This window comes from Podarcis tiliguerta (genome assembly GCF_965153285.1).
Source record: "Podarcis tiliguerta genome assembly, chromosome: 6".
Taxonomy (NCBI): domain Eukaryota; kingdom Metazoa; phylum Chordata; class Lepidosauria; order Squamata; family Lacertidae; genus Podarcis; species Podarcis tiliguerta.
In genome coordinates this window covers 54,804,532-54,830,733 of record NC_139539.1, presented here as the reverse complement: position 1 = coordinate 54,830,733, position 26,202 = coordinate 54,804,532, and the positions used below count along the sequence as shown (strand labels likewise).

The 26,202-nt window shown below is 41.0% G+C and overlaps 2 protein-coding genes across 9 annotated transcripts in view; one reads left to right on the top strand and one right to left on the bottom strand.

Annotated features, from left to right (window-relative positions):
• Positions 1 to 15,163, top strand: part of CC2D1B (coiled-coil and C2 domain containing 1B) — a 38,867-nt gene extending 23,704 nt beyond the window's left edge. For 3 of the 4 annotated variants that reach the window (XM_083447937.1, XM_083447939.1, XM_083447938.1), the window contains exons 13-25: positions 704 to 828; positions 1,474 to 1,669; positions 3,558 to 3,730; positions 4,816 to 4,941; positions 5,344 to 5,402; positions 5,991 to 6,107; positions 6,691 to 6,764; positions 7,039 to 7,097; positions 8,620 to 8,671; positions 9,477 to 9,576; positions 11,904 to 11,994; positions 13,704 to 13,834; positions 14,236 to 15,163. In XM_083447937.1, coding sequence (XP_083304063.1) covers positions 704 to 828; positions 1,474 to 1,669; positions 3,558 to 3,730; positions 4,816 to 4,941; positions 5,344 to 5,402; positions 5,991 to 6,107; positions 6,691 to 6,764; positions 7,039 to 7,097; positions 8,620 to 8,671; positions 9,477 to 9,576; positions 11,904 to 11,994; positions 13,704 to 13,823 — 1,292 coding nt within the window. In that variant the 3' untranslated portion in view covers positions 13,824 to 13,834; positions 14,236 to 15,163. The remainder of the gene's footprint in view (positions 1 to 703; positions 829 to 1,473; positions 1,670 to 3,557; positions 3,731 to 4,815; positions 4,942 to 5,343; positions 5,403 to 5,990; positions 6,108 to 6,690; positions 6,765 to 7,038; positions 7,098 to 8,619; positions 8,672 to 9,476; positions 9,577 to 11,903; positions 11,995 to 13,703; positions 13,835 to 14,235) is intronic. The other variant, XR_014513002.1, reaches the window with a different exon arrangement.
• The window catches only part of ZFYVE9 (zinc finger FYVE-type containing 9), a 46,803-nt gene continuing 35,699 nt past the window's right edge, over positions 15,099 to 26,202 (bottom strand). For all 5 annotated transcript variants that reach the window (XM_083447935.1, XM_083447932.1, XM_083447933.1 and 2 more), the window contains 8 exons: positions 25,662 to 25,744; positions 24,433 to 24,537; positions 23,500 to 23,650; positions 21,848 to 21,928; positions 20,810 to 20,972; positions 18,805 to 18,910; positions 17,996 to 18,172; positions 15,099 to 17,464 (listed from right to left, as the gene is read on the bottom strand). In XM_083447935.1, coding sequence (XP_083304061.1) covers positions 17,303 to 17,464; positions 17,996 to 18,172; positions 18,805 to 18,910; positions 20,810 to 20,972; positions 21,848 to 21,928; positions 23,500 to 23,650; positions 24,433 to 24,537; positions 25,662 to 25,744 — 1,028 coding nt within the window. In that variant the 3' untranslated portion in view covers positions 15,099 to 17,302. The remainder of the gene's footprint in view (positions 17,465 to 17,995; positions 18,173 to 18,804; positions 18,911 to 20,809; positions 20,973 to 21,847; positions 21,929 to 23,499; positions 23,651 to 24,432; positions 24,538 to 25,661; positions 25,745 to 26,202) is intronic.

Here is a 26,202-nt window from a genome sequence, read left to right as displayed (position 1 = left end):
CCAGAAATGCTTCAGGAGACTCCCTCCTACTCTGCCTTGTCAGGAGACTGGCTTGGCTCCATGACAACACTACAGAATGTGCTATGAAACTGCTTATTGTGACTGTAAACTTTCATGAAGTTGCACGATAACAGCACAGAGGGCCTCTTGAATTGCAAGTTAGCTCATTGGTTTTCAGCTGGTGGGTTGGGACCCACTACCAGGTCATGACCCCTGAGCTAAGGTGGGTTGCAACAGCACCATACAACATATGACCCGTTTGAGGAGCTGGCTGGTTGAAATTAACCATAATTAGCGTTAAACACAGCTCCCAGTTCACAAACAATTTAACTAAAATTGAAAGCTTCCAAACTTCTTCTCCTCCTCAGCCTGAATCTGTCAGTGATCCGTTTTGTGGGCAGCCGCTGGAGTTCATGCTCAATACTCTCAGAACTTGTATCTTCTGAGTATTAGAGTATTTTAATATTTCTTTTTGGAAGCTGCCCAGAGTGGCTGGGGAAGCCCAGCCAGATGGGCGGGGTACAAATAAATTATTATTATTATTATTATTATTATTATTATTATTATTATTATTATTTATTAATATAATGATAATTGTCATTTCAATCTGTAGTTCTTTTAATCTGTAGTTCTCATAAATGTGTTCATCTTCATTTATTTTTAAGGCTATCTTCTGGGTTTTTTTCTTCTTTCTTCTTTTCAGGTTTTCCTCCGATTCCTGGACTGGCTCCTGCAGATGACAATACTGTTGCTGCCGTCCTTGAAAATGCTAACAGGCTGGTTAAAATGGAGGAGGAAGAGAATAAAGAAGAGGAGGAGGAAGATGAGGTGTGTTGCTTAAAAATCCGTTTGCTTACAGATACAGAAGAATATTCTTACCATTTTAAAACATAAGTTATAGCCAACTATTTCAAAAGCTGCTGCTGTTGTTTTGTTAAAAAATCCTACTAACCTAGAATTACATACTGTACACTGAAACATTTCCAGTCACCATTTCCATTCCTTTTAACCCATCAGGTTAGTCATGTTCATGCTTTTTAACAGGTCTACTCTGAGTAGGACTAGCATTGGCCACTACTCAGAAGCTCTGGTAGTTAAAACTGCTTATTCCCTTTAATTTCCTAATGCTAACTGCTGAACTGGTTAACTCACAGACTTTGTGTTAGGGTACCTAGTAGGAGCTCATCTCCTGTTAAGCCACACTCTGCACTAGGACTTCAGATGATGAATCACTCTATAACCCTTTTTGTTGAAGACGGCCTAGTGATGATGACTACAGTGCTGTTATTAAGGAGTTTTTCAGCCTCTTAAGATGACTTCCTGATCCCTTTAGCACAAAAAAGGTCTCTCTTCTGTAGCACCACAGCAGATGGCTGCTGTAATGGGATCCATTTGTTTAGTATCCGTCCTCATCTTGGGCCCTATATCTGAATTTCCTGCTCATTGCATTCAATTCCTTTCTGATCCCACTAGGGTGAGCCTTCCATACAGGCTCCAGCTCCCAAGAAGCCCACTCAGCTGCCTAAGAAGCCAGTGCAAGTTGTTCAGCCAATAACTGTGCCATCTGCTGTAATCCCGGAAGAAACCTCTCCAGAGAAAGACATTTCTCAACCCACCCCTGTAGCAGCCCCAGAGAAATCTGCATCCACTGAGCACATCTCTCCAGTTGGTAAGGACTCGAAAGGCTGGCTGAGAGTTGTATTTATTTCATTTACATCAAGCAAGACTGAGGAAGTGATGTATTTTAGATACTTAAAGGATGTTAGGAAGGAAAAGGGGGAAACAGTTGTTCACGCTGAGGATAGAACAAGACAAAAATGGTAAGCAAGAAATACGTTCAGTGAGGCTTAACAGAAGAAGCCTTTGGGACAAAGCCCTTGTTGGCTTTTCATTTTCTGAGCTGTGAAATGCTGTGTTTGGAGTGCTCGTAAGATGTTAACAAGCCCTCCCTTGCAGTAGAATAGAAAGGTAATGTAGAATCTGGACAGCAAATGAGTGACTAATACGGATTCCTATTCTGACCCAAATTATCCACTTAAATGTGCACATAACAGACAGACCCCCTGCTGTAATCAAGAGAACTACCAGGACACTGCTACTTGCACTGGTTCAAGCTAGTCAGTGTTTAGTCTTCCTCCTAAGCAGTTCAATGACACACGCTTGACAGTGTTCCGTGGAGACATGCCACACATTTGCACAGCTTGGATGCAGATGGCAAGCTTGCATTTGAGAAAACAGGACTACCTCTTGGCTAGGTCTGTTTTTTCTCTTACTTTAAGGAGCCCGGAAGAGATGGTGCGTGCCCTCTGGAAAGGACATCATAAAGATACCTGGCAGGCTTAGTGAAAGTTCTTGCCTCCCTGAGAAGTGTCCTTTCTGCCCCTCTTTTTTCATGTCCTCCCCCACTCCTTGCAAATGTTGAGCTCCCACACACAGTTCAAGTATTCCGTCTGAGTCAAAGCCTGGCAAGCAAGGCTTTATCTAATGGATGTGGCTGTGGATGACTGGGCAGATTGCGCACAGGAGACGCTACGGTGTGAGGGCGGAAATAAATAGGAGCCACTGCCACACATTTCTTTCTGCACCATTACTGCCTATTCTGTGTGTCCCTGGGATGAGAAAACCTTCTGCTTCTTTCATACAGCCTTGTGTGCAGAGTGGGAATACAGCTAAGCAGGAAATAGCTTTCTGTAGGTGTTACTATTAGTATATCAAGCCCTTAATAACTTGGGACCAGTTTACCTGCAAGATCGCTTTACCCCCCTATATTGCCCACTCAACTTCAGTCTGCAGAACTGGCCCTGTTACAAGCAACAACTGTTGCCCATTTCACATTTGTAAGAAATGAATCTGATAGGGTCTTAGCACCAAGACATTGGAACTCCCTGCCTTTGACACCAGGCAGGCAGCTTCGCTGTAGCTTTTATGACGCCTGCTAAAAACATTTTTGTTTAGATGAGCCGACCCAAATGTGTAGAAGGTGGATGTATGTTTTAATATCTTTTGGGTTTACTGCTGAATTTATTCCTTTAAAGTTTAAATTAGTTGTTTTTACCGGTAATTTTATTGTTTATCCTTGTTGTAAACTGCTTTGAGGGTGTGTGTTTTTTTAACAGTCAAGCGGTTTATAAATTTATAAATAAATAATTTCCTCCAATAGCACAGGCTATTCACATATTGCTCATTGCGAGGACGCGGGTGCAGCTGCAAGCAGCCTGTCTGCTTCCAGGGGAAGGAAGCCCTGCCGCTGTCACCACCTCCCCCTTCTGGCCACAGGAGTGGAGCTGGCTAGGGTTGGAGGTGGGCTTTTCCCTTCCCGCCCCTGCAGCCAGCGGGGGAGCCTGGTTTAATAGACTATATATAGTGCAAGCATAATTTTTATATGCAGTGGGGAACGAAAATGTTTACGTAACTCGGTTTATTGCAATATTCACTTTATTGCAGTGGTCTGGAACCGAGCCTGCAATATCTCCAAATCTGAAAAGTGTTTTTTTTTTATAAAAAAAAAACAACCACAAGAACAATGACAACACCCCAGTTGTTTTGCTTCTTTATAGCTTTAGAGCACCTTGAATTCCTGGAGAGTAGAAGGAAACAGTACTTAAAGGCTGCAGTCCAGGCAAAGAAGAGAAATGATCTGGAGCAAGCCAAGGCGTACCTAAGAACAGCCAAGAGCTTGGAGCCAAAGATTGAGCGGGCAAAAAGTGGCAAACTGGTCGACATTTCCAAGGTTAGTAGAAAGATTCCTAAGAGTGTATCAGGTCTGCTTTGAAGGAAGCACTCTTCACACCACTATCTGTCGTCTGATGTCCTTTGTTGCCTTTGAACACAGCTCTTGTGGATTTTATTTCAGAAACCCTTGCAATTCTTTTAAGAGAGAGGCAAGCTTGTCTGCAGTTGGTCCCAACCATAGGCCTGCACTCTCATCCTGGCTGTAACCCTGCTTCCTCTCCTTGAATTGTAGGAGCCTACAATACATAAACTGGGTTTATGGTTGTCCCTTAACATATATGAATGTAGTGCAAGGGTAGTCAACCTTTTTATACCTACTGCCCACTAATGCATCTTGCCTGATGGCAAAATTTCCTTGCCGCCCACCAGTGCTCGATGGAAGGAGGATTCAGCTTGTGCCATACAACCCCCTACCGCCCACCTAGAATCCTGAAACGCCCACTAGTGGGCGGTAGGGACCAGTTTGACAACCCCTGGTGTAGTGGGTCAATTTTTTTCATATGCATGAGCTGTAGTCAACTATTTATATTTGCCCTGGAATCCTTTGGTCTTCTATTTTCTTGTTTGGTATCTTGAATCACTGCTGTGGTAATGATCAGAAGGGTAGGGCATTTCAAGATTGTTTAAAACCTTACTTGAGGAATGTGGTAAACTTGCAGTCACTAGTTGGCTTTCTCCATTCTCATATTAATAAATGCTTTCAGTGCTGTTGGAAATTCAAGACAGTTGGATGTATCATTCCTCGTCGTTACCTGCAGGTCTCAGAAAACTGATGTATTGGCACAGCCTTTCCAATGTGGTTTGGACTACAAGTCCCATCAGCCTCAGCCAGCAACCATGCAGTGATGAGAGTTGTAGTCTGTAGCATGTTGAGGACACTAGATTGGGTGGGGAAGAGTGCATTAACAGTATATTAGCTGAGTATGGCAGGAACCTTGAAAGTATCCTGCTACCCTTTCCTGATATCCTTCCCCCACCCCTTTTTTTATCTGCTCTGAATGAATGTCCCTTTGTCAGTGCTCACCTTTCTCTGTCACAATTTTACCAGACAAGCTCTGACATGTATTGTGTGTTGCTGTGTAGCTGCCATCACCACCTACAGATGATGAAGGTGACTTTATTATCATACATCATGAAGATCTCAGACTCTCTCAGAAAGCAGAAGAGGTGTACGTTCAGCTCATCAAGCTAATGAGAGACCAGCATGAGGTGTGTGCCTCCTTCCTCTCCTATAGCATTATACATAGCTAAGGGTCCTATAGTGGAAGTAGAATGTTCTCTATACTTTAAACTGGATTATTTTGCATACAACTCTAAACTGTTGTTCTTTTGTGATATGTGCACAAGTGTCAGTGACCCTCTCTCTCCTTTCAAAAGTGATTTGAAAATAAAGGTGCTCAGAAAATTTGCTGCCTTCTTTATAGGTCCCCTGTATGTGTGTTTTTAAGAGGAAATAAGAGAGAACTTCTAGTGGCAGTGTTAACATCTGTGAGTTATGGTACTAATACTGTAATCCAGCAGCAGATTTTATGCAGATGACTGTATACTCTCAGATCAGTTTTTGAAGGTAGCTTGTGGTCTGACTTCTCCCTCCTTTTTTTCTGTTAATAGAAATGTTTGCAGTATTCGAAGCAGTTCACACATCTGGGAAATGTATCTGAAACTTCCCGGTAGGTTTATTATGAGTTTAGTATTGAAGGCACATCTCAATTGGGTGCAGTACAAATTCCACTTGGCAGAATGAATTTTGCCTTTATGCCTTGGGTCTAATCATTTTGTGGCTGAGGAAAAAGTTGTTCCTCCCTTCTCAACTATGTAAAGTGTAACTTGACTTTTTCACATCAGGGGAAGCTCAGTGGCATGTCCCTACATTGGGTGAGCTGGAGAATTACAGCCTACATGGTGGTTTTCTCCATATGTCAAACAAGAAGGAAATTTCATGTTGAGCAACCAGTGTTCTGCTCCCTGTGCTTGCTTGATGAAGGTAGCTCCCAAATCCCATCAGTAATGAAAGTTAAGTCCCTCTGGTGCCCCACCGGCTTGCTCAGTTTCTAGACAGCTTTCCCATTGACCTCTGGCAAGAAGCTATTTCTGCCTTAAGTGGAGCCCAGCCATTCTCTCATTTGAGTAGGAGCTGCCTCCATGAGTTTAGCAGCCACCCACTGATAACATTAATGAAACCAGAGCAGCTCTGGCAATATGCTTCCTGATCTTTCTCACTTTTACTATATGTTGTGTATTTCTGTGTTGCGTTTCAGGTTTGAGAAGCTGGCTCAGATTTGTAAAAAAGATCTGGACATCTTACAGCTTGCACAGGCCCAGGGGCTGGATCCCCCAAGCCACCACTTTGAAGAGAGAACCTTTAAAATTGTAAGGTATGGATGTCCAAAAGATGGGAAGGTTTCAAATATCTTATCTTTGTAGATAGATGAGCTTTACAAAACCTTTCTGAACCTTACAAGAACAAGCAACCTGGAATACTGTGAATTTCTGTTCCCAAAAAAGTGACCAATGTTTTATAGTGGAAACTAGGCATTTCAGTAAATGTGGGGCTGCCACGAAAATGGGACCACTCTCCCCCAGCCCCTTGAGTCAAAGGGCTTTAACTTTGTTCATATCTTGATGTTGCCTGTGTTTGCATATGTAATACTAAGTTGCAGCTTATTCAGTAGGCAAACAGACGAGGCTAGTTGGTTTTCCAGCTACTCTTGCCTTGTGCCTCTTTGGCTTGGAGAGTGCCTGGGCTGCAGTGACCAAACAAACCATGGTTAAGCAAGGCTTTGTGGTTCATAAACTAACAACAAACCATGTTTTCACCCTGAAATTAGTTGTCAGAAAGCAAGCATGCTGTGTATTTCTTCATGATTCCTATTTCTACATGTTCACTACATTTGGTATTGCAATGTGAAGTACTTCTGGATTGCTGGAGTAAACTTTTTCTTTTTGTTTGCTTTGTAGAATATTTTCTGAACTCAGTAGCACAGAAATGCATCTTATCATTGTCCGAGGAATAAATCTACCAGCTCCACCAGGTAGTCTACCATTGACATGAATTTTTAAGATTCCTTCCTGCTCTGCAATCTTCCCTGCAGCTGATAGAGCTGAGAACTTGACCTCTGTTAATCAGTAGTTAGGATCATTTTGTTTTTATCAAGCAAATTGGGTCACAATCGGGAACAAACATCTCTGAGTAGAGGCCTCTTCTTTCCTGTGAGATAATCGGCAGTCTTGTGTTCATAAGATTTGGCCCATTTTTCTTTTTGTTCCTGCAGCGGTTTGCTCAGCTAAATTCCTCTCTTTGCACAGGTGTGGCACCCAATGATTTGGACGCATTTGTGAAATTTGAATTCCATTACCCGAATACAGTGAGTACACATCAAGGCTTTTGCTCCCTCCTTAATTTTTAGGCCCTAGGGTGACAGTTCCCTATCAAGTATATTCAGATGCAAACCCTCAGTTTGCCGCCATGTAATATATGCAAAGATTGGGAGAATGGATGACTTGTGCATTGCTGCTGCGTTAAGCGAGCAGCCGTGTAAATATCAGGACAGGGGTAGAAGCAGAGCATAAAATAAAGGTGCAGAGAAGCCCTATCAACTTTTGAAGTGAGTGGGATAACTGAGACAAAAGAGATCGGGACAAAGCAAGATCTATGGTGCTGCAAAGAGACGATCATGGGTGTTAATGGGAAACAGAGAGGAAAAAACAAGGATACAGAGAGATCAGGAAGGGAAAGAATGTGCTAAAGGGGGTTAACAAGGCTGAAAAGAAATCACTGAGGTGGGGGGGGGGAGATACACAGAAATGAGCTTATTACATTTATATACCACCTGTTCTCCCAAGGAGCTCAAGATGGTGCACATCGTTCTCATCCCCGTTTTATCTTGACAACAACCCAGTGAAGTAGGTTAGGCTGGGAGGTGGTGAGCTTCGTGGCTGAGTGGGAATTCTAACCCTGGTCTCCCAGGTCATAGTTCAACACTCTAACCATTATGCCACCCTTCAGCTCTCTTGAGTTAACGAAAGTGAAAAGGTGGTCCTCTGGAGTGGCTTGACTTACACATCCCTGCTTTAGAGCAACCAGCCCATGGTGGGGCGGGGGGAAACTTGGTCTTCACAAGTAAAGGCAAGGACAGAGAACCCCACTGGCTTTTCTGAGAATAGTTAGGAAGGCAGGGTCACTGGTGGCATCTCTGGTGGCCTTATCACAGTAGAAAAGAGAATGGCATTTCTAATAGGGTTGTATATGTGATGCTTGAGAGGCAGCTGGGGAAGGAGCTGCCTCTGAAATAGAGAAAGGGCTATGTTGCTTGATAACTAGGATATCATCTAGAAGTGCTGGCAGTAATTGGGTCACCTTGTCCTTGTTCACTCCCTAGAGACTACTTCTGTGCTTTGGGCTAGAAGTTAATTTGTTTTGATGTGTGATTGGGTTGTTAAAAAGAATAGTAATTGCTAAACAATCTCTTTGGAGCACGTTTGTTGCAACCTCTGAAGATCCATACCCATTCCCTTCTTGGGGACAAGGAAGACAAATGAAAAGGTCCCGGAGAAATCTACCTGCACCAGGCTCTTGTTCTACGGCAAAGCAAAATGACTGAATGGTGGTTGCAATGCTAGCATTGGATCTAACCTATCTTTTTAACATCCCCATGCACCATTTGTTTCTATCTCTTGTATATTTCGTATTGAATCTCAGTATTTGCATTTTGTTCCATATTGAATGGGCTGTGCCCAAGAAAACTTTATCTACACTTATGCAGGACTTTCTTTCCAAATGAAAAGCAAACAAAGATGTGGTGATTTCTGCTGAATATTAATGGTGTGTGGCTGTAGGTGTTTAGTTTTAGGGTTTTGTTAACCTATGTTTTGCTTTTATTAAAACAGGAGCAAGCTCAGAAAAGTAAAACATCAGTGATAAAAAATACCAACTGCCCAGGTGGGTGCATGTGCTTATGCTATTATTGCCATCGTTACGTTGTCTTTTCTTGGATTTTCATTTCAGAGCTAGGCTGAAAAGGGTTAGTTCCATTTTATGTTTGCATCGGCTACCTGAACAGAATTCAAAGACTCTCATTTCAGAGCAGTAGTAATTTTGTATTGTGGGTTTCTTAATTAAGCGATTTCCGCATCTGTGACGGTGTTAACCTAACTTGCAACACTGCTCTTTATAGTGGCAGCAGCTCTCAACAGGCTAACTGGAGATGGCCAAAGGCTGGGCCTGGAACTCTGTGCATGCTCTGCTACTGAGTTGTACGACTCCAGAAGGACTTGTACCTGGAATATTTGGATCCCTCTGCATTCTGTCCCTTAGAAATCCAACATTGCTGTTAATTTTGCCACAGAAAAGATGTCACCCTCTTACACCCAACTGCATAGAATTGTTTGGGATCTATTATTTCACAGCTATTTAGCATGAATCCTGTAGCACTTTTTTTGCAGGTTCTTTTTTTTTTTAAAAAAAAATAAAACTTACTGAATAGGGTAATATACATAAGGACTTGCAGTCCTTTGTCTTGGCTGCTTCTTCTTGCAAAGGAATGTAGGGACCAAGTCGCTGTGTCATTCAGTACAATCTGTACCTCTCAGATATGCGCCTACTTGATTGAAAGGTTTTTCCATGGCAAAATATCTCCCACCTGCTTATTTTGAAGTGTTGACCACATGCTTTTCTTGATCTTTTATTTGGTTCAGAGTCGTCTCATCAGCTGTTTGTATCTGATTATCTGTCTGTGCATTTCCAGAATATGATCAGATGTTCAAGCTGAACATTAACCGAAATCACAGAGGTTTCCGAAGAGCGATTCAGGCTAAAGGAATTAAATTTGAAATCTCCCACAAAGGGTGAGTAGGGGTTCATGCCTAATGGGAAACAGTTTGATTGCTTGAGCTCAAGGACTTTGTTAATTCTGCTTTAAAACAATTCCCAGATTTCTTTTGGAGCTAAAAAAAATGTAACTCTTTGTCGCAAACAATCTGTAGGCATCATTGTGTGTTTGGAATTTTTAGCTACAGGGTAGCTGAAGATATAATTGAGAGTATGGGAACGAACTATTTTGAAGTCTTTGTAGAGATTTGCTCATATACAGCAGATACGTCTTTCAGACATTTGCAGTGCTTGAACTTTTAGACTACAGTCACGTAATATTGGTCTTCTGCTTGATCTTCTTAGATGACTGACAGGCGCTGTATTTGGGTGTTGTTAATACTCTACTAAAGCCAAAAGCTGTGAAAACTCCTGAGAATTTTGGCTCTATACTACTAGGCCTGTATACTAAGGCTGGCAGTTCAGCAGGGATCAGGGGCTGTCAATCTTTTCATCCTGTGTAGACCTTAATGCATTTTTGTGCTGATTCCATATCAAAACACAGAATCCCCTTTGCCAAGCAGGCCAGTTCACTGCTTCTGATGCCTGTTGCCCCCAAGGGATCTAAGCCACAGCTGAAACAGGACATGCACCCACATGACTGTTGTGGTGCGGGAGGGTGGAAATCTTCCAAGGCTACATCTGTATCTCACACTGAATATCTTAAGTCAATTTGGCATATAACAGTAAGAATAGCTGCCCTTATTTGCAGCGTGGCCTTTAGTGTCAAGTTGTCTGGCGTTAAAGAAACTGTTTGAAAGGATTCCTTAGTGGCCAAAATAATTTGCTTATAATAAGCACTATAATGTCTAATTGTGATATAGCATTGACTACAACTTAGTTCCTGTTTCGCGGGTGTATAGTTTTAAGATTGTACAAGTGTCTTCATTGGGATGGGGTGCATGATTGTTTAGGCTAGAAGAAAACAGTGGGAAAGAATATTAATAGGATCTGTTTGCGGGAGTGGTCTCACGTCTCTTGTAAGCATGCATCCAAAATTTCTAGTGGCCAAAAAATGTGGAAGGCAATACTATTTTTAAGCTGTAAGAGGGAGGGCCATAGGTGAGTTTGCTGTTCTTATGTTCACACTATGCCAAGCCCCACAAGTGGGTTTGATTCAGATGAAATGACAGGCCATTAGCAGGATTGCATGCTCCTTCCTTTACATGCAAGGGAGAGCTTTTCTTTCTAGTTTGCCCTTTTGTCCAAATGCAGCAACCAGAACCTTTGAATGTGATTTGAGGGTGAGCTCTTCAGGAGCCATTCACATGAAGGGTGTAGCAGGGCTGTACATTTCACCCCACCTTCCGAAGTCACATGGAATCTCCCACCCTTGCCATGTTGGGGTGTAATTTCTGAGGTCTGAAGCCTCCACACGCAGAACAGGACCCCCACTTCAGAAGTTGTGCTATGAACTTCAGGGACCGAAAGACTCATATGGCTTTTGACGGTAGTATTAAAAGCGTGTCCCTGCCACAGCCCCTTCCACCACAGTAGCCCTTTCATGTGACTAACAGCTGAAGAGCACTTGCAATTTGCTGCAGACTAGAAGCAGAAGCCTCTAATCTTTCCTTGCACTCAAACAAATAGGAGCAGATAAGCTCAAGCCTTGCTGTGGCTCCTCCTAACAGAAGGGGTGGGGGCAGAGCTCATAGGGAGATAGTTTATTAGGCCTGACATGTTTTGAGGAAAGTCTTCAGAGCCACTGAGAAGCACTACTGCTCTGCTTTTCTGCAAGCTCTGTCTCCAAATCTGTACTCACTTGAAAGTGAGGGAGCCTGCAGGAAGCACACTGCTGCTGCTGCTGCTGCTGCTGCTGCTGTGTTTACAATTTTGCCTCTCAGTGCTGCTGAAGACTTTCATCAAAATGCATTGGGCCTTTTCCCTGTGCAGCTGGGAATCCCCTCCCCTTCTGCACTGTTCCGCACTGTTATTTTTGTGTGTGAACCAAGCCATGATCTTTAGGCGTATTTGGAAATAAATAGGTCATTCCATTCAGTTGCTTCCTTATCCTAACACACGTCTGATCACTGAACATAACACTAGCGATTTTTGTTCATTTTAACATCATTCTACTCTCTAGTTTATACAGTGCAAAATATTTTTGACCCCTGCCTACGGCTTTTGTTGGTAGCACTACTGAGCAATGGCATTATAACCCGCTTTTAACCTTGGAGGTATGAGTTGGGAAGGATGTGTGTCTCAATTTGAGATCCTGAGAGTCTTTGGGGTTCTTTTGCCGATTCCCATGTGGAAGTTAGGAGAAGAAACTGAATCTTGCACTGACATGCCTCCCCTTCCCCAGGTCCTTTTTCAGAAGTGACAAGCAAGTGGGGACAGCACACTTGAAACTGGACAAACTGGAATTTGAATGTGAAATCAGAGAAATTATTGAGGTACCGTACCTTTCTTGTTCTCAAAGAAAGCTGTGGTAAGGACTACCTTTTTCTTCTTCTTTACACAGTAGTCCTGCTGAAAGTGTGTTTGTAAAACAGGATATGCTGCACTGACTTTCCTCATTCATAGGAGTTTCGTTACTTGCACAGCTTTTGTCCATTCTCATGAGGATGGTGCTGTACCTGCCATATACTGATATAAATGTGCTTGGAAACTAGGGTTGCCCATGGAGATGCAGGTCTTCCTTAAGGCACAACTAGAATTTTCCAAGGATGTTGTTGGGGGGTAGCACAAAAATAGTGTGCTGATCAACATAGCTCCCCAGGAAGGGAAGTCCTAAGGAAGGGAGGAGAGCGATGACCACAGGGAATTCTGGCAGCAAAGGAGTAGGGAAGCTTGGAGAGCCAAGTTTGCTTCTACTGGACTGTGGCGGAGAGATCCAGTTACAGTCTCTCTCCCTTGTGTGTTATGTAAACACCTCTGGAATTAGCTTTTATGCATTCCAACTGGTGCTGTGCCACTTTGAAAAAAGCGGTACCTATGTTCAGATATTAGAGATACACATTATATTCAGCTTAATTCCAATTTCTGATGCGATACGGGATGCCTTAGAGGGATTTTTTTCCCTAGGCAAAGCAGGAACCCCCAAAGGCCTTTGTGACACCTCAGTCAGTTATTTTTAGAAAATGCTGCTGAAAACAAAAGTCATGTCTCTAAACTTGATTATGCAACAGGGAAAAGGAGAGCTTATATTGTGGCTGACATGTCAAGCTTTGAATCAGAGGGAAATATTTTACCTGGAAGGTCCCCCTACTTTTAGTTCTTCCCACCCCAAAAGGTGCTTAGCACAAAAGCACCTAGCTCTATTTGTCAGTAATCTGGCAGGTTTCCTACTACAATGGCAATTACCCACAAAAAAACCCAAGGATATTAAGTGATTTTTTTAATCCACTCTAAACTCTACCTATTAGCATTGTGGGGAAACAGCTGCAGCTTCTGAAATTTGGTGGGATTGCTGCCCTCAGAAAGGGTAAACCTTCTTGCAAATTTCATCCAATTCTGAAAGTTACATTTCATATTTTTCTTTAACCATTTTAAAATGTTGCCTATTTGCCTACAATTTGGCAATTTTATCCTCTCCAGAAGGGATGCCATGCCAACGGATTTAAACCACTTCTATCAATGGGGCGGGGGTAGTTTGTTGGCTTCCTGTGACAAATCAGGATCTGAAAGGAATTAATGATGCTAATGTTTGGCCATGTAAACTTTGTAGTATCATTCCCTGTTTGATGCTCCAACATAAGCACTGTTGGTGGTCTAGGCCACCCCCACCCCCTGCCACCTCCACCAAAGAAGAAGTACTAGCAGCTACAGGGAAACAGCAAGGTTGGCAAAAGTAGGGGGGAATATAGTAGTGGAAAAAAACCTACGGGCACAAGACAATCCCCTTTGCAAAAAAAAAAAAAAAAACCCAATGAGGACCAAATGTGCTCACCAGCCAGGAAATGCTGTCTAACAGGGTTTTTTTTCCATATCCTAGAGAATATGACTGAGCAATCCATACTGAACTTTTTGTTTTGGATCCCACCTGCCATACATACAGCTGCCACAAGTGAAGTCCAAAACCCTACTGAATGTTCAAAGCCAATTGCAGTTCTCTAGGTTATGTCTCTTGTGATTAAACTTCTCATGTTGCTTCTGTGTCTAGGTTTTGGATGGCAGGAAGCCTACTGGAGGGAAACTAGAAGTAAAAGTGAGACTCAGGGAGCCACTAAGTGGGCAGGATCTTCAAACAATTACAGAAAACTGGCTAGTCCTTGAACATTAGTTCCACCTAAGGTATGTACATCTGTCTTTTAGGATGGCAATTGGCATGAGCAATCTCAAGATTTTGCTTTGATTACCACAAGTGAATGTATTCTATAGATACATGCATGAAACACTTTTCTGTTTAAAAATATGCAAGATAGCAAACGATTCATCTTTAAAATTAAAATGAGTCACCGTCCAACAAAAGGACAATGTAGCCACAGGAAGGAATCCTTAAAGAAGGGTTGCAGTCCCTTATAAATTTCTAAAACTTTATACTTGAGTGGTTTTAATGGACTTGCCTTCAGTTAATGTTTGAGAGCACACTAGGAAGACTCTGTACTTCTATCATGGATGTTTGATCATCTTTCATTAATCCTTCCATTATTCCTCTAAAGCAACATTCCTATTTTTTTCCTTGTCACCCACAGATACAGAAATGCTAAAAGCTGCAGAATGGACTTTATACATAGAGCTTCTGCAAGCACCAAAGATGTTCAACGAATGCACTACTGAACATAACATCTTTATTTTCATAACTATCATATAGTATGAGTTGGTAAGCTTTGTAAGTCTACTACTGGGAAAGAAGGTGCTGATCCACAAAGATAGACCTACCTTAAACCTTGCTGAAAGTAGCAATGTTAGTACTATGTGACTGTTACCCATTGGGCTGCTGTTATTATGCAAAGGGCATGTTTGCAGGCGAGGGCAAAAAGGTTTGGTTTTAATGGCTGACAATATACTAAGATGGGCTGCAGCAGTGGAAGTTTATCATGTAAACTTGCAAATAAGATTGTGTTTCCTAGCCCTGGAATAAATTCTGTTCTTGCACACAGCATTAGGTTAAGCATATTACTGTTAACAGCAGCATGAATATGCATTTGACATTGCCTGCAATGAATTATTTTTAAAGCCATCACTGCATTCCCCCCCAACTTTCTCTGTAAGTTTACTCATAACCTTGCTCTAAAGCAACATTATCACGAGCCTTTTGGAAAGGCCCATACCATATTGAGATGGCTAGTAGCTGATTTATTATTAAGCTGTTTTCCTGAATCTGCCCATGTTCTTGTGTTCTTTTTCAGTGGAGAGGAAGAATTAAACTTTTTACTGTTTAAGGATTTTGAGAAGCACAGCATTTGGGTGTAAGTTGAAACAGTAATTTGACAAAAGAAAGAGTTGCCTGTTTTCTAGAATGTTAAACCTAGGTGTGTACCTGAATATAGAACTAAGTCTGCCAACCAGGCAGAGTTTGTTTATCTTAAGTGGATAGAGACAATACAATATTCAGTTTTTAATTTTAATAAATTTAATATACAAAACTACATGTTGAAAATAAAAATATAATATGCAGTCTTTTGCAGTGTAACTGAATTTTAAAAGTACATTTTTCTCTTTAAACAAGTACTCATTTCTTAACAATATGGTAAATTTTAAGGTCATTTTAAAGGCTATGGTTGAAGCAAACCAGTCAGTCAATAGCATTTTGCACAAACATAACCCAAACAAATGATTTTCTGCAGGGGGGAAAGGAGGAAGGAAAAATCAGTATTTTCCCTCTATCAGTAAGTTTAATAGCAAAACAAAGTTATTGAAAAAGCTACTTCTGTGGTAAAATTGGAATGCCATCTCTTGAAGTAGGAATCTACTGCAGCCATGTAAAATCTAAATAGAGCTGAGCTTCCGTCTGTAAAACTGAACGTTGTCACAGAAGGAAGTAAAATTTAAAAGCAACTTTTTATATGCAAGGAAAAGAAAGAGCAGGAAATGTAAGGCCCTTCTTCTGCAAAGGAGCCTCTTTATGCCCACCCTGTCTCCCAGGGCAGAATATTGAGCACCTGAGTTCTTTTCAGGTTCAGCATGGGCTAAGAATTTAACTGTCTTCATAGCATATGGCCCACCATTAATAAATTCAGTAGAAGTGTTTGTATTCAGGTGGGGTTAACTTCTCCAGCCATTTAATTTGTGGTCTAGTTCTAATGCCTTGTCTTCCTTATGTTCTAGTTGCAGTTTACATAGGTTGTACTAGGGCTTTTTTTGTTATTACTAATCTTAGGCAAGCAGTAGCACCTTGCTCAACTAGTGATTTCCTACCCACAGAGGAAAGTTAACTATTACAGCTCTCACTGCTATATGTTTGCTTTTAAAAAATAATTTCTTGACAGGCTTGGAGCAACTGCTGTCCCCACCTTACCCTTGAATGCTCACCATTTTGCCCATGCTGTTCCAATTTTAGATTGCTCTTTAAAAAGCCAGAGACTCTGTTCTCCTTACCCATGGGCGTGTGTGGCCAGCCTTGAATAACAGCAGCCTGTGTCTTGTTGAAGCTTAGGTTTGCTTTCTCTCTTATGGGGACACAGCTCTTTCCACAGGGCTATCAGTTGCTCAGGGATGGAAATCGGATTTAATAGGAATGTGCTCGTGTTCTTTTGCTTACTCTCATTGCCGGCTTTGCACGCTGCAGTGAGAGGACTCAAGCCGTTCTTCTCATAAGTGCCGTCTTAGGTGAGACAGAGTGCAAACTTCTCAGCCTGAAGTGAAAGCAAAACATGCAACAGCAGCCAAACTATTACAGTTTTCACAGGCTAGCTTTACAGAGTGCTGCTACTATAAAGTGTTAGATAAGTGCAGGCTTAATGGTGGGGATAAATGCACACCAAATGGGAAAATAAAAAGTTACCTTAAAAAAAACAACCCAGGGCCAACTACAAAAAGAACAAATTTCCATGGTAACTTATTTTTTTTAAGCCTAACAATTCTCACGCCTGTGACAGGCTCTCTCAAAACTTACGAGGGCAGATTTTTGCTATGTCATCAGGCTTAGGGAACAGTTTTATCACAAATAAAGAAAAATAAAGTTAAACTATCCTATTTATACACACAAAACTGCAAGCGTAATTTACATACAGCTTCTAGAGAGATTCTGCTTTGCTTGGGACAGACGTAGAAGGTACCCTCAGTCATGCTGCTTTCTTTCTCTGTACATCTCTATAGAATATTCCGACATGTCTTGGAGGTACTTCAACCAATAATCTGGTCAAGATAATGTAAACGATAATTTTAATGTCTAGAGAAATTAACCATAAGCGGCAGTATAGTGAGGTCAGAATGGAGGTCTTCATAATAAGTTCACCTACAAACATCAGAAATGTTTACATTTCCTTTCCTTTTATTTACTCCCCAGTGATCTCTGCACCCGTTTGAGCATTGAATACATGACTGCAATTGTCTTAAAACATGACCATTGTTTGTTTCTAATCCGTAACAGAAGTGTATTAGCTGCAAAGATAGCATAGCCATTTTGTAGTATAGAAGCTGCCCTGATCCTGTTTGTTGACAAATGCATAGACGATTCAGAATTATGGAACAACTGTTCTCAATCACGCACCCCCCCCTCATAATAGTGTTAACAAAAGCTTAATTTTTCCAGTTTTAAAGTGCAAATGATTCAGATACAGCTGCTGCTGGAACAGGTCTGAACAGAAAATGAAGTCCTTATGAGATGTTTTCCAGAATATAAAAAATAAGCTCCATTATGACTGGGCCCTCACTCAGCTGGCATGCCCCTCCATGAATCACTGGAACTAAGGCACTGTCCAGGTCATTCATGTACTGAGCAGGCAGTGGCTGCCCATTGCTCCCAGCCTGGTAGCCAACCTAAAAAGTAAGTAAAGAGAAAATATTATTTTGTTTTGAAACTAGAGGCTAAAGCAATCCCTTAGCATGACGGAAGAGGTTCTCGCCTAATAAAATTTTATCCATGGAAGAATGCAGGTAAGCAGGCCCACCCTGTGATCTTGAAGCAACCCTTCAAGATTACATGAAACATAATCCACAATAGGCTTCAACTTGGAGCTTTTCAAATAATCACCCTCAGAAGTTTAAAAGAGGCTTTTTTCAGCTTTCTGAAATACAACAGACAGAAAAACAAGTGCAAAAGGATCCTTTCCAACTCAAAAAGTGGAAGTGAGGTCCAGGAAGAGCTTGTGTCACATAACAACTGAATAAGAAGCAGCATTTTCAAGGAATGAATAGTACAGTAACCTCAATCTGCATGTTTTCACATTAGGGTCGCAGCAATTCTGTAAAAAAGCATATCTCCCCCACCCCCAAAATAGGTTCCAGCTTATTTAATTACCAACGTCAAAGATGTGGAGAGAATTTCCCCCACAAGATGTGTTCACTTACTTGATCAGCATCAAGCGTAACACGTAAACCCAGCTTGGTCATCCCGTCTTCCTTCAAAAGCTTCAGGTGAGGGCACAAGGCCAGGCAGAAAGCCTTGGCCACATTCTCAGTCAGCCTGCTGTGGTCTGCAGGGTCACTTAGGCCATTGTGTTGATCATCATTTTCCAGAAAGAAAACCTGAAGAAAACAATTTTCCCAGTCTCTAAATTTCTGTACCATAACGTCCTATTCTTGTAACTCAAGATCACTGTGACGAGGGCAAGCTTCTCTTGCAATTAATGGCAGGGATTTTGGCAATTGAGGGAAAGTAGTTAGACCTAGAAGGGCACCAAATCAATGAAGAAAACATTTGGGCATTTTCCAATAGGACATGGTGGTGGGCAGATGCCCTTATATCACTGTGAATTTTATCTCTGTGGAGTATTTAAGATCTCCTTGATAATTAGATCTAGAAGTTTGTTACATTTTAACAAATAAAAACTCAGCCTCAGGTTTCTGCTCATCCCATCAGTATGAAAGAAATAGCCAGAATAATTAGGGCAGATGGACTGCCAATAAATGTATCAAGAGTCCTTTCTAGGATACCTTCTATACAGTAGTGTACTATATCCTTCAGAGCTAAGTGCCAAGGCTATATTCAAGGACCTGTATAGTAGAACCCACACAATGAGTCTCAGCCTGGGCTATATAAAAAGGAACACATTTGTATTCAACCAGAGTATTTGGTGAGGGCTTACATGGCTTTCCCCCCCACCCCAAAGCAAGCAATACTTCTGCATTAACATACAAAAACAGTTTTGCTTCCTCACCTCTGTCCACCTAATGACCTTCCCATTTGCTTTATACTCTGAGCCATGGAATATTTTCACGCTTGTGATGGACTCCATTGATTTTCCATCAATGGGACTTACAACACTAGAAAGGAGGAAGTAAGAAACTTTTGTTAGCAGAATTGAAGAATACAGACCCAGATCAGAAGACTATGCAGAAAAATAAGTCCCTTCATCAAGACAATTTCATATACGTTGGGGAAATTGCAATAGAACACCACAAGCAGTTAAATGGACTGTGTGCAGACACACAAAGTAGTATGAGAGAGCCTTCTGTGTACACCTTTTTTGTTACCACCATTTCTGGTCAAATCAATTTTGCACATGTTAACGGTGCTTCCAGTTGTACCACAGAAAAGCCAAAGCCAGAAATGTGATCGGTACAGTTGCAAAGCATGTGTATGGTACTGAAGCAGAGTTTAATGGTGTACTGGCAGGGATGCTGCCATGGCCCTTTTGTATTAATCAGGGAGTTGGACTAAATTACTTCTAAGGTCCCATCTCTATACAGTAAATAGATAACCATCTGAATACTTATGAAACCTTTTAAAAAGAAAAACACACTTCAAAGCTGTCTTTGTCCCCATACCAATACCCTAACATTTCAACACTTTGGACAATGTATGGCTGCAAGGGCACAGAACTTTTTCCAACCAGACAATTGCATTTTCTCATGAGACGCGTGTCAGAGGTGGGTGGGGCAGGAGATGAGTCTTACCTTTATGAGCAACTGGAATGTAACTTACTGCACAAATGTGAGAGGTTTCTACACCCTTTCCACATCTCTCAATGCAGGCAAACGAAAGTCATAACAATTCAAGGACACATTCCAGCCAGACAGAAACACTCAAGGAATACATGGAGCAGGGGTGGGGGTGGGGGTGGGAGGATGATACAAGGGGTCTGGAGGGCTATATTCTGCCCCCAGATCTAAGGTTCCCCACTATTTAGTGTAAACATTTGGTGTTTGTTTTAATGCAGAAGTCTTTTTCACACGGTAGCAAAACTCTTCCCTTTTTCGTTTTGGTAATCATCAAGCTACTGAAGCAAGATTAAGGCTAATGCCACTGTAAAGGTAAACAGGAAGCTGCTCCCATCAACCTACAAAAATAATTGTCTGTGTGAAACCACAGAACACCCCAGGAAGTCATCTGGAATACTACTACTATGGCAGCATCCTGAATACATATCAGAGGTAAATGCCTCTTTGAAGTAATGTCCCTGCAGCAGGGGAATGTAGCACATTCTACTACTGCATTACACAGAAAAGCATGAAGACATTCTAGGGAAGCATAATAACTGTAACACAGTTAATGCAACAAACAGTGTGTTAATCCCTGCAACTGAAAAGTAATTGCCACCACATGTGGAAGCATAAAATGCAGTTAGAGCTGTTAACATCCTGTGCGCATATCTTACGTCGGTGGTTCAACATACCTTATCAATTTCTTTACAGCAATTATTTTAAGACAACAAAGGATATGTCTCCTCCTTGCACACTCACACACATGCTGACAGAAAGCACCAGCTGCTGCGATTTCCCTCAGTGTGTTGACACAATGCCTGTGCATTCATCTCAAAAGACTGTGCATACACAAATTTCAAATACCAAAGATACTCATGTAGTACATACTTTAATCTTTCATGCACGTTTTAAGGGGTAGCTTGGCTCCTATAACATTAACAAGTGTTCAGGTGATGCTGTAGAGCAAGATATACATATGATAAATTAATTCGTGAGACATCTGGCCTTAGCATTAGGCTTTTTAAAAATAAAAAACACCTCTGGGGAGTCAGATCAGCTAACACCCTCTGCTAATTAATTTGAAGGTGCCAGTTCATACCCCTTAAGAATATCACCTCCTGGAATATGAACATGCACTCCGTGCAAACAGGCAGATGAATGTGCCATCTTTTCCTTACCAAGAAAGCATATAAAACCAAACAAGCTCATTTAATATCAAGAAAATACTCCTATATTTACCCCTTGTTGAAGTTTTTGTCATCATCCACCCACTGAATGTGCACATGTTCTTGAGGCTCTTCAGCATCCACTTTACCACAGGCAATAGTGAAGTCTTTCATCTCCCTCAGAGCCTGCCTCAGGGAGTCCATATTTTCAGCCGTTATCTGGACCATGACTCCATCTAGGTAGGACAAGACACAATCAGGACAACAGCCCACAGCTGTATTCTTAACCAGAGAACAAATGTACAGTGGATTCATGCTGCAAATATCAAAGTCCTAAACCAAACTTTTGAACATACACTTGCTAATAGGAGGTGGGTGGAATCCTGAGCCCTGGATTTCAGATTTGCCTAGGGGTCTATATGTAGACAGTGCAGCCCACACAATTCACACACTACAAAAATCAAGGCATAAAATTATATGGATTAGGCCTTGGTATAAAAATGGAATCAAAAAATGGATAGGACAGCACAATCCCAATCTCCAACACACACACCCTCCAGAAGAAAACATTCCAGGATGTACTCTGTGTGCTACATTCCGCAGCACATTATACAAAATTAGCCTAAACTGAAACATCAGGTGTTTATTTCATTATTTATTTGTTTTAAAATACTTCTATATTGCCATTTCATTAAAAAAAATCAAAAGCAGTTTACAGAAATTATATATACACAATATAACTGGTATTGACAGCAAGAGTACAAATTAATTTTAAAGAGCCTTTTTCGTAACTACTACTTATCTATCATCTATATTCCTGTTCTAGTGTTAAAATCTTCACAGACAGAAATTGTCACTCCTTAAAAAAAAAGCACATTATCCACATTCAGTTTTCCACCACCGCCTGGTACTATAAGCACAGGAGTAAGTACATCCTCTTTTTTGTTTATTTAAGCTTGTCTCTTGCTCTAAGATTCTAAGAACACAGTACTTAGTTTAAAAATAGCAATACGTTTTGTAAACAAGGTTAAGTTCTAACTACCACCAAAGCACTGCTACATTTAACCAACAAGAAACTGGTGTACATGGTGAAAGGTGACTCAAAATTTACCTTCTACAATGCTGGACTTTGCCAGATAGCCTGAAGAAGACTTTAGAGCTCCACTGAACACAAAGAAGCTAGCTCCAGTCACTGCAACAAATGGGAGATATGAATAAGATTCATATAGTTTGTTTGTTTAAGTCAATGACCAGTAGAGAAGATAAAAAGAAAACACATAAAACACAATAAAATAGATATTACATGTAGAGTTAAAAACTATGTAAGATAAAAACATGAGAAATATAATTATATTAAAATGTAAAAAACCCCAAGGTAATGTGTTAGTAATTCTAAAATTAAGACACTGTATATAAGAGCCATGTTTCAGAATTAGATCAGCAACAAAGCAGCCAATAATCCAAACAAAGCCCATGTAAAACAAATGTATGCAACTACCAATATTGAATGATGGAGGAAAGCGCCTTTCAATAGTGTTTTCTAAGCCAAGTAAAACACTTTGGTAAGTCCAAGTATTAAAAAGAGACCCACATTTTCCACCTGATCACTAAAAGTAATCCTAGAACTGTAAAATTTGACGTCCTGGGAAAATTACTACAGATTCTGTAGTTCCAAACAGATTCTGCAAGGGGACTTTCCTTGAAGAATCAAGAGGTGTGTGCTGTCTTCATGAAAACCTCTTTACTTACTAAAATTTAAGCATTAGATAATGGCAAAAAAATAGTATACAAGTTCCCTGTGCACCACTCTGATATTTTATAATGTGAGCAATTCATAGAACTTTTTTTAAAAAAATCAACCAGAGGCAGAATCAGTGCAATGCCCAGAATCCAACTAGCTGTGGGTGAAAGGCGATTTTACTTCCAGCATCTTTCAGCCAGTTCAAGATTAAAGGTAAAGGTATCCCTGACCATTAGGTCCAGTTGCGGATTCCTCTGGGGTTGTATGCTCATCTCGCTCTATAGGCCGAGGGAGCCGGCATTTGTCCACAGACAGCTTCCGGGTCATGTGGCCAGCATGACTAAGCCGCTTCTGGTGAACCAGAGCAGCACACGGAAATGCCATTTACCTTCCCGCCAGAGTGGTACCCATTTATCTACTTGCACTTTGACATGCTTTCGAACTGCTAGGTGGGCAGAAGCTGGGACCGAACAACGAGAGCTCACCCCGTTGCAGTGTTCAAGATTACTCACAGTCTTATATAGAATTCCCTCCAGAAAACGTATTTCATACAACTGGCCAGTCAAAAAGCTTAAATGGTTATTTGCTCTCCTTCAAAAAGGAGATCTGTGGGTATTCTTAGGACTTCAGAAGCAAAGTAGAATCTTAAGCAGCCACAGTGGACCCCCATGCTCGGTATCGGCTGCATCTGGTTTAAGCAGCTGGAACAAAAGCTTTGGCACGATCTTTCAAGCTTCATAAATTGAACTATTGCAAGGATGTTTACATGGAGCTGCCTTCAAAGGCTGTTTGGAAGCTGGTATAGAATCTACCACCAACAGTGCCTTTGTTTTATCAAGATTCAGTCTCAGTTTAGTGGCTCTCATTCAGGCCATAACTGCCATCAGGCACTAGGGCTCTTTGCTCATCATGCACTTACAAAATTAAAAGGGCTTACAAGCAAAAAACAACAAACAAGAAAACAATGCAAACAGCAGACTGTTTATGGGGGGGGGGGTGAATACATTGTCAGCAACTCTCACCCTTCCGCGGTTGATTATGAATACTGATGGCCTGTGTCTGATAGTTCCCATCATCATTCTGCACACACACGAGATGAGAGTCTGCCCTGTCATTGAAGCATGCCCCACCTGCTAGAACATGCTCATTGGACTTGTTCATGGCTTTCATCATCTGCAACCAAAACATTCACCATTACCACATAATATGAGACCACCACCCAGGAAACGTGAGAACTGTCTCCACAGGTGCAAACCCTGAAGAAAAATGACATCTGTACAGGGCAGATGGAAGCAAACTTTTTTTTTTCTGTCAAAGAACTCCTTTCAGGGATAACTGGGGGGGGGGGGGGCTAAAGTCAGCAGTGGCCAAGGCCAGAGCCAAAGGTAGTCTCTGTCTGTCTGTCTATCTGTCTGTCTGTCTCTCTCTCTCTCTTTTCATAGGGGGTACTTCACTCTTGCCAAGGGTCTGAGGTGATGCTTGCCAACGATCACATAAAATCAGGCCAATGGCTGTAGAGTGCCCACCCCAGGAATAGGGCAAAATTAAACTATTTGCAATGCTGTTTCTTGGCTCTTTGGGGAAAAAAACACATTTAACAATCACTGAATTAAAATTTTAGTCCTCCAAAAGAAATATATGATTTATGGCATACAATATTTTGGAGGAGAAGAACATGCAAGACAGTTTACACCTGATCTGCCATATCAACATGAGATATTAAGGTATGTCATTATTCATAATTTTTCAGATGGGAGACAAGGTAAAGAGCTATCATGGCTTAACCAAAGCTGCTCCCTCAGTTGCTTGCTGAGCAAGAATTTGAAACCCAGTCTCACCGATCCAGTTTTATTCACCCCTCAAGTAACTCCTAGTTCATGCAATAGTTCATCAATAGAAGAATCACTGTGATGCTTCTAGGACATGTGTGTTATATATTTATTCACACTACATACCTCATTGTATCTGTTGCTGGGAATTTTGATGCTGGTTTTCCTCACTTCCATATCAACCACTAAGCCTTGGACAACTGGCAATGTATACTGGTAATTTCTGAAGTCCTGTCAGTGCACAGAACAATGAAAATCACAATTGCTGCTGGCATTTGAGTTTCAGCAACGCAAGAACTATGGGTCAACTTTGAAAAATTACAATAAAAATACTAAATCCATTCGCAATAAGCAGTATTCTTTACTCATTATTTTGTTTAAAATATTGAAAAATACAATTGAAAAGAACTGATATTGTACCAATGAGTTTCATGAGACATAATGTGTATCAGAGTAAGCTGGGGACGTTAAGCTGTGAGAAAATAGAAATTGCCTTTGGGTGAACAAGAACAGGAAAGGAGTACCTGATAATCTCCCATTCCCACCCACTCACCCACTTCTGCTATATTCCTTCCTGGAACACATTTCACATTTAGAACAGGTGCCTCTTTAAGCTCCTTAAATGCTATAGGGCATCAGCATCACTCCAAGGTATTCTTTCTGTCCTAGAGCGCAGCTGTGCTCTTTCTCTAGCATACCAAAAAAATTACAGGACACTAAACTGCGGTTCCTTGGTATAAAGGTACAGATGAAATGCTTAGGTGGTTTTTTTTTAACAGTAGTGTGCCTACAGCTATATGATGGTCCAGTTCAGAGATGTTTTAAAAAAAGGATCTTTAGTGTTCTCTCGATTTAAAATAGATATTTGTTGCATAAAACTGTGAATTAGATTCTGCATGATATTGAGAGCAAACCTCATCCCCACCTCCTTTAAAGACTTATCCTTTTAGGGATAGGGGCTAATAGTCTTTAGGGACTAATTATAATCTGAGCTGTAAAATTGGTATTGTGGTGTTCTATGGTATTTTTGTTATGCTCAGAAATACTTGTTTTTGTGATGTCTTTTAAATTATCTTTCGAAATCATATGGATGTTTTAGTCAGTTTTAAATTATATTTTTTGTTTACGTTTTTGTATGTAGTTTGTAAAACACTTTTGGAATAATTTTTTGCTTGAAAACTGTATATAAATTTGTTAAATAAATAAATAAATAAATAAATTCTACTCCATCATATCTAGATTTAAGAAATCTACGTATTATTATATTTTCAGAATAACAGTGCATATAAATTAGGTGAGTGAACAGGACACATACATTTTTCTATTTGCAAAATAATCTTGTAACCATCACTTACTGCAAGAAGATTCATAATTGTGTGTCCAGTCTCTCCAAACAATGGCTTACGGAATCTGACACTGAAAAGTGGGCATGGGTACACTAAGAAAGTAGGAAAAAAGATCTCAGAGTCAGACATATCTATGGGGAAGTTTACTCCAAAAACCTTGCATTTGTTAGCTAGAAAATCAAATTTAGAAAAATATCAACAGTAGGAAGATCAAAATAACACCATGGCTTGTATCCAGACATGCTCAGAGAAGTTCCACTTGCACAGGAAGAAGTTCCATTTGCACAACAAAAACCACGGTCCTTTCGCAAGTGGAGAACCCCCACTGGATTCTGATTCCCTCTGCAAATAGAATGAGTCCTTTTTTGCAAAGCAGCAAGTCTTGCTCCAACCCAGAGTTCTCCCTCATTGTGGCTCTTTGCCAGTGGTCCACATAGAGTCACATACAAGGAAGGAATCATTCCACCTATGTTGGTGCCTGTCTGATCAAGGACAATTGTAAGAATAGAATAATAGGATGGGCCTTCAGATTTCTACTTGGAGCACAGAT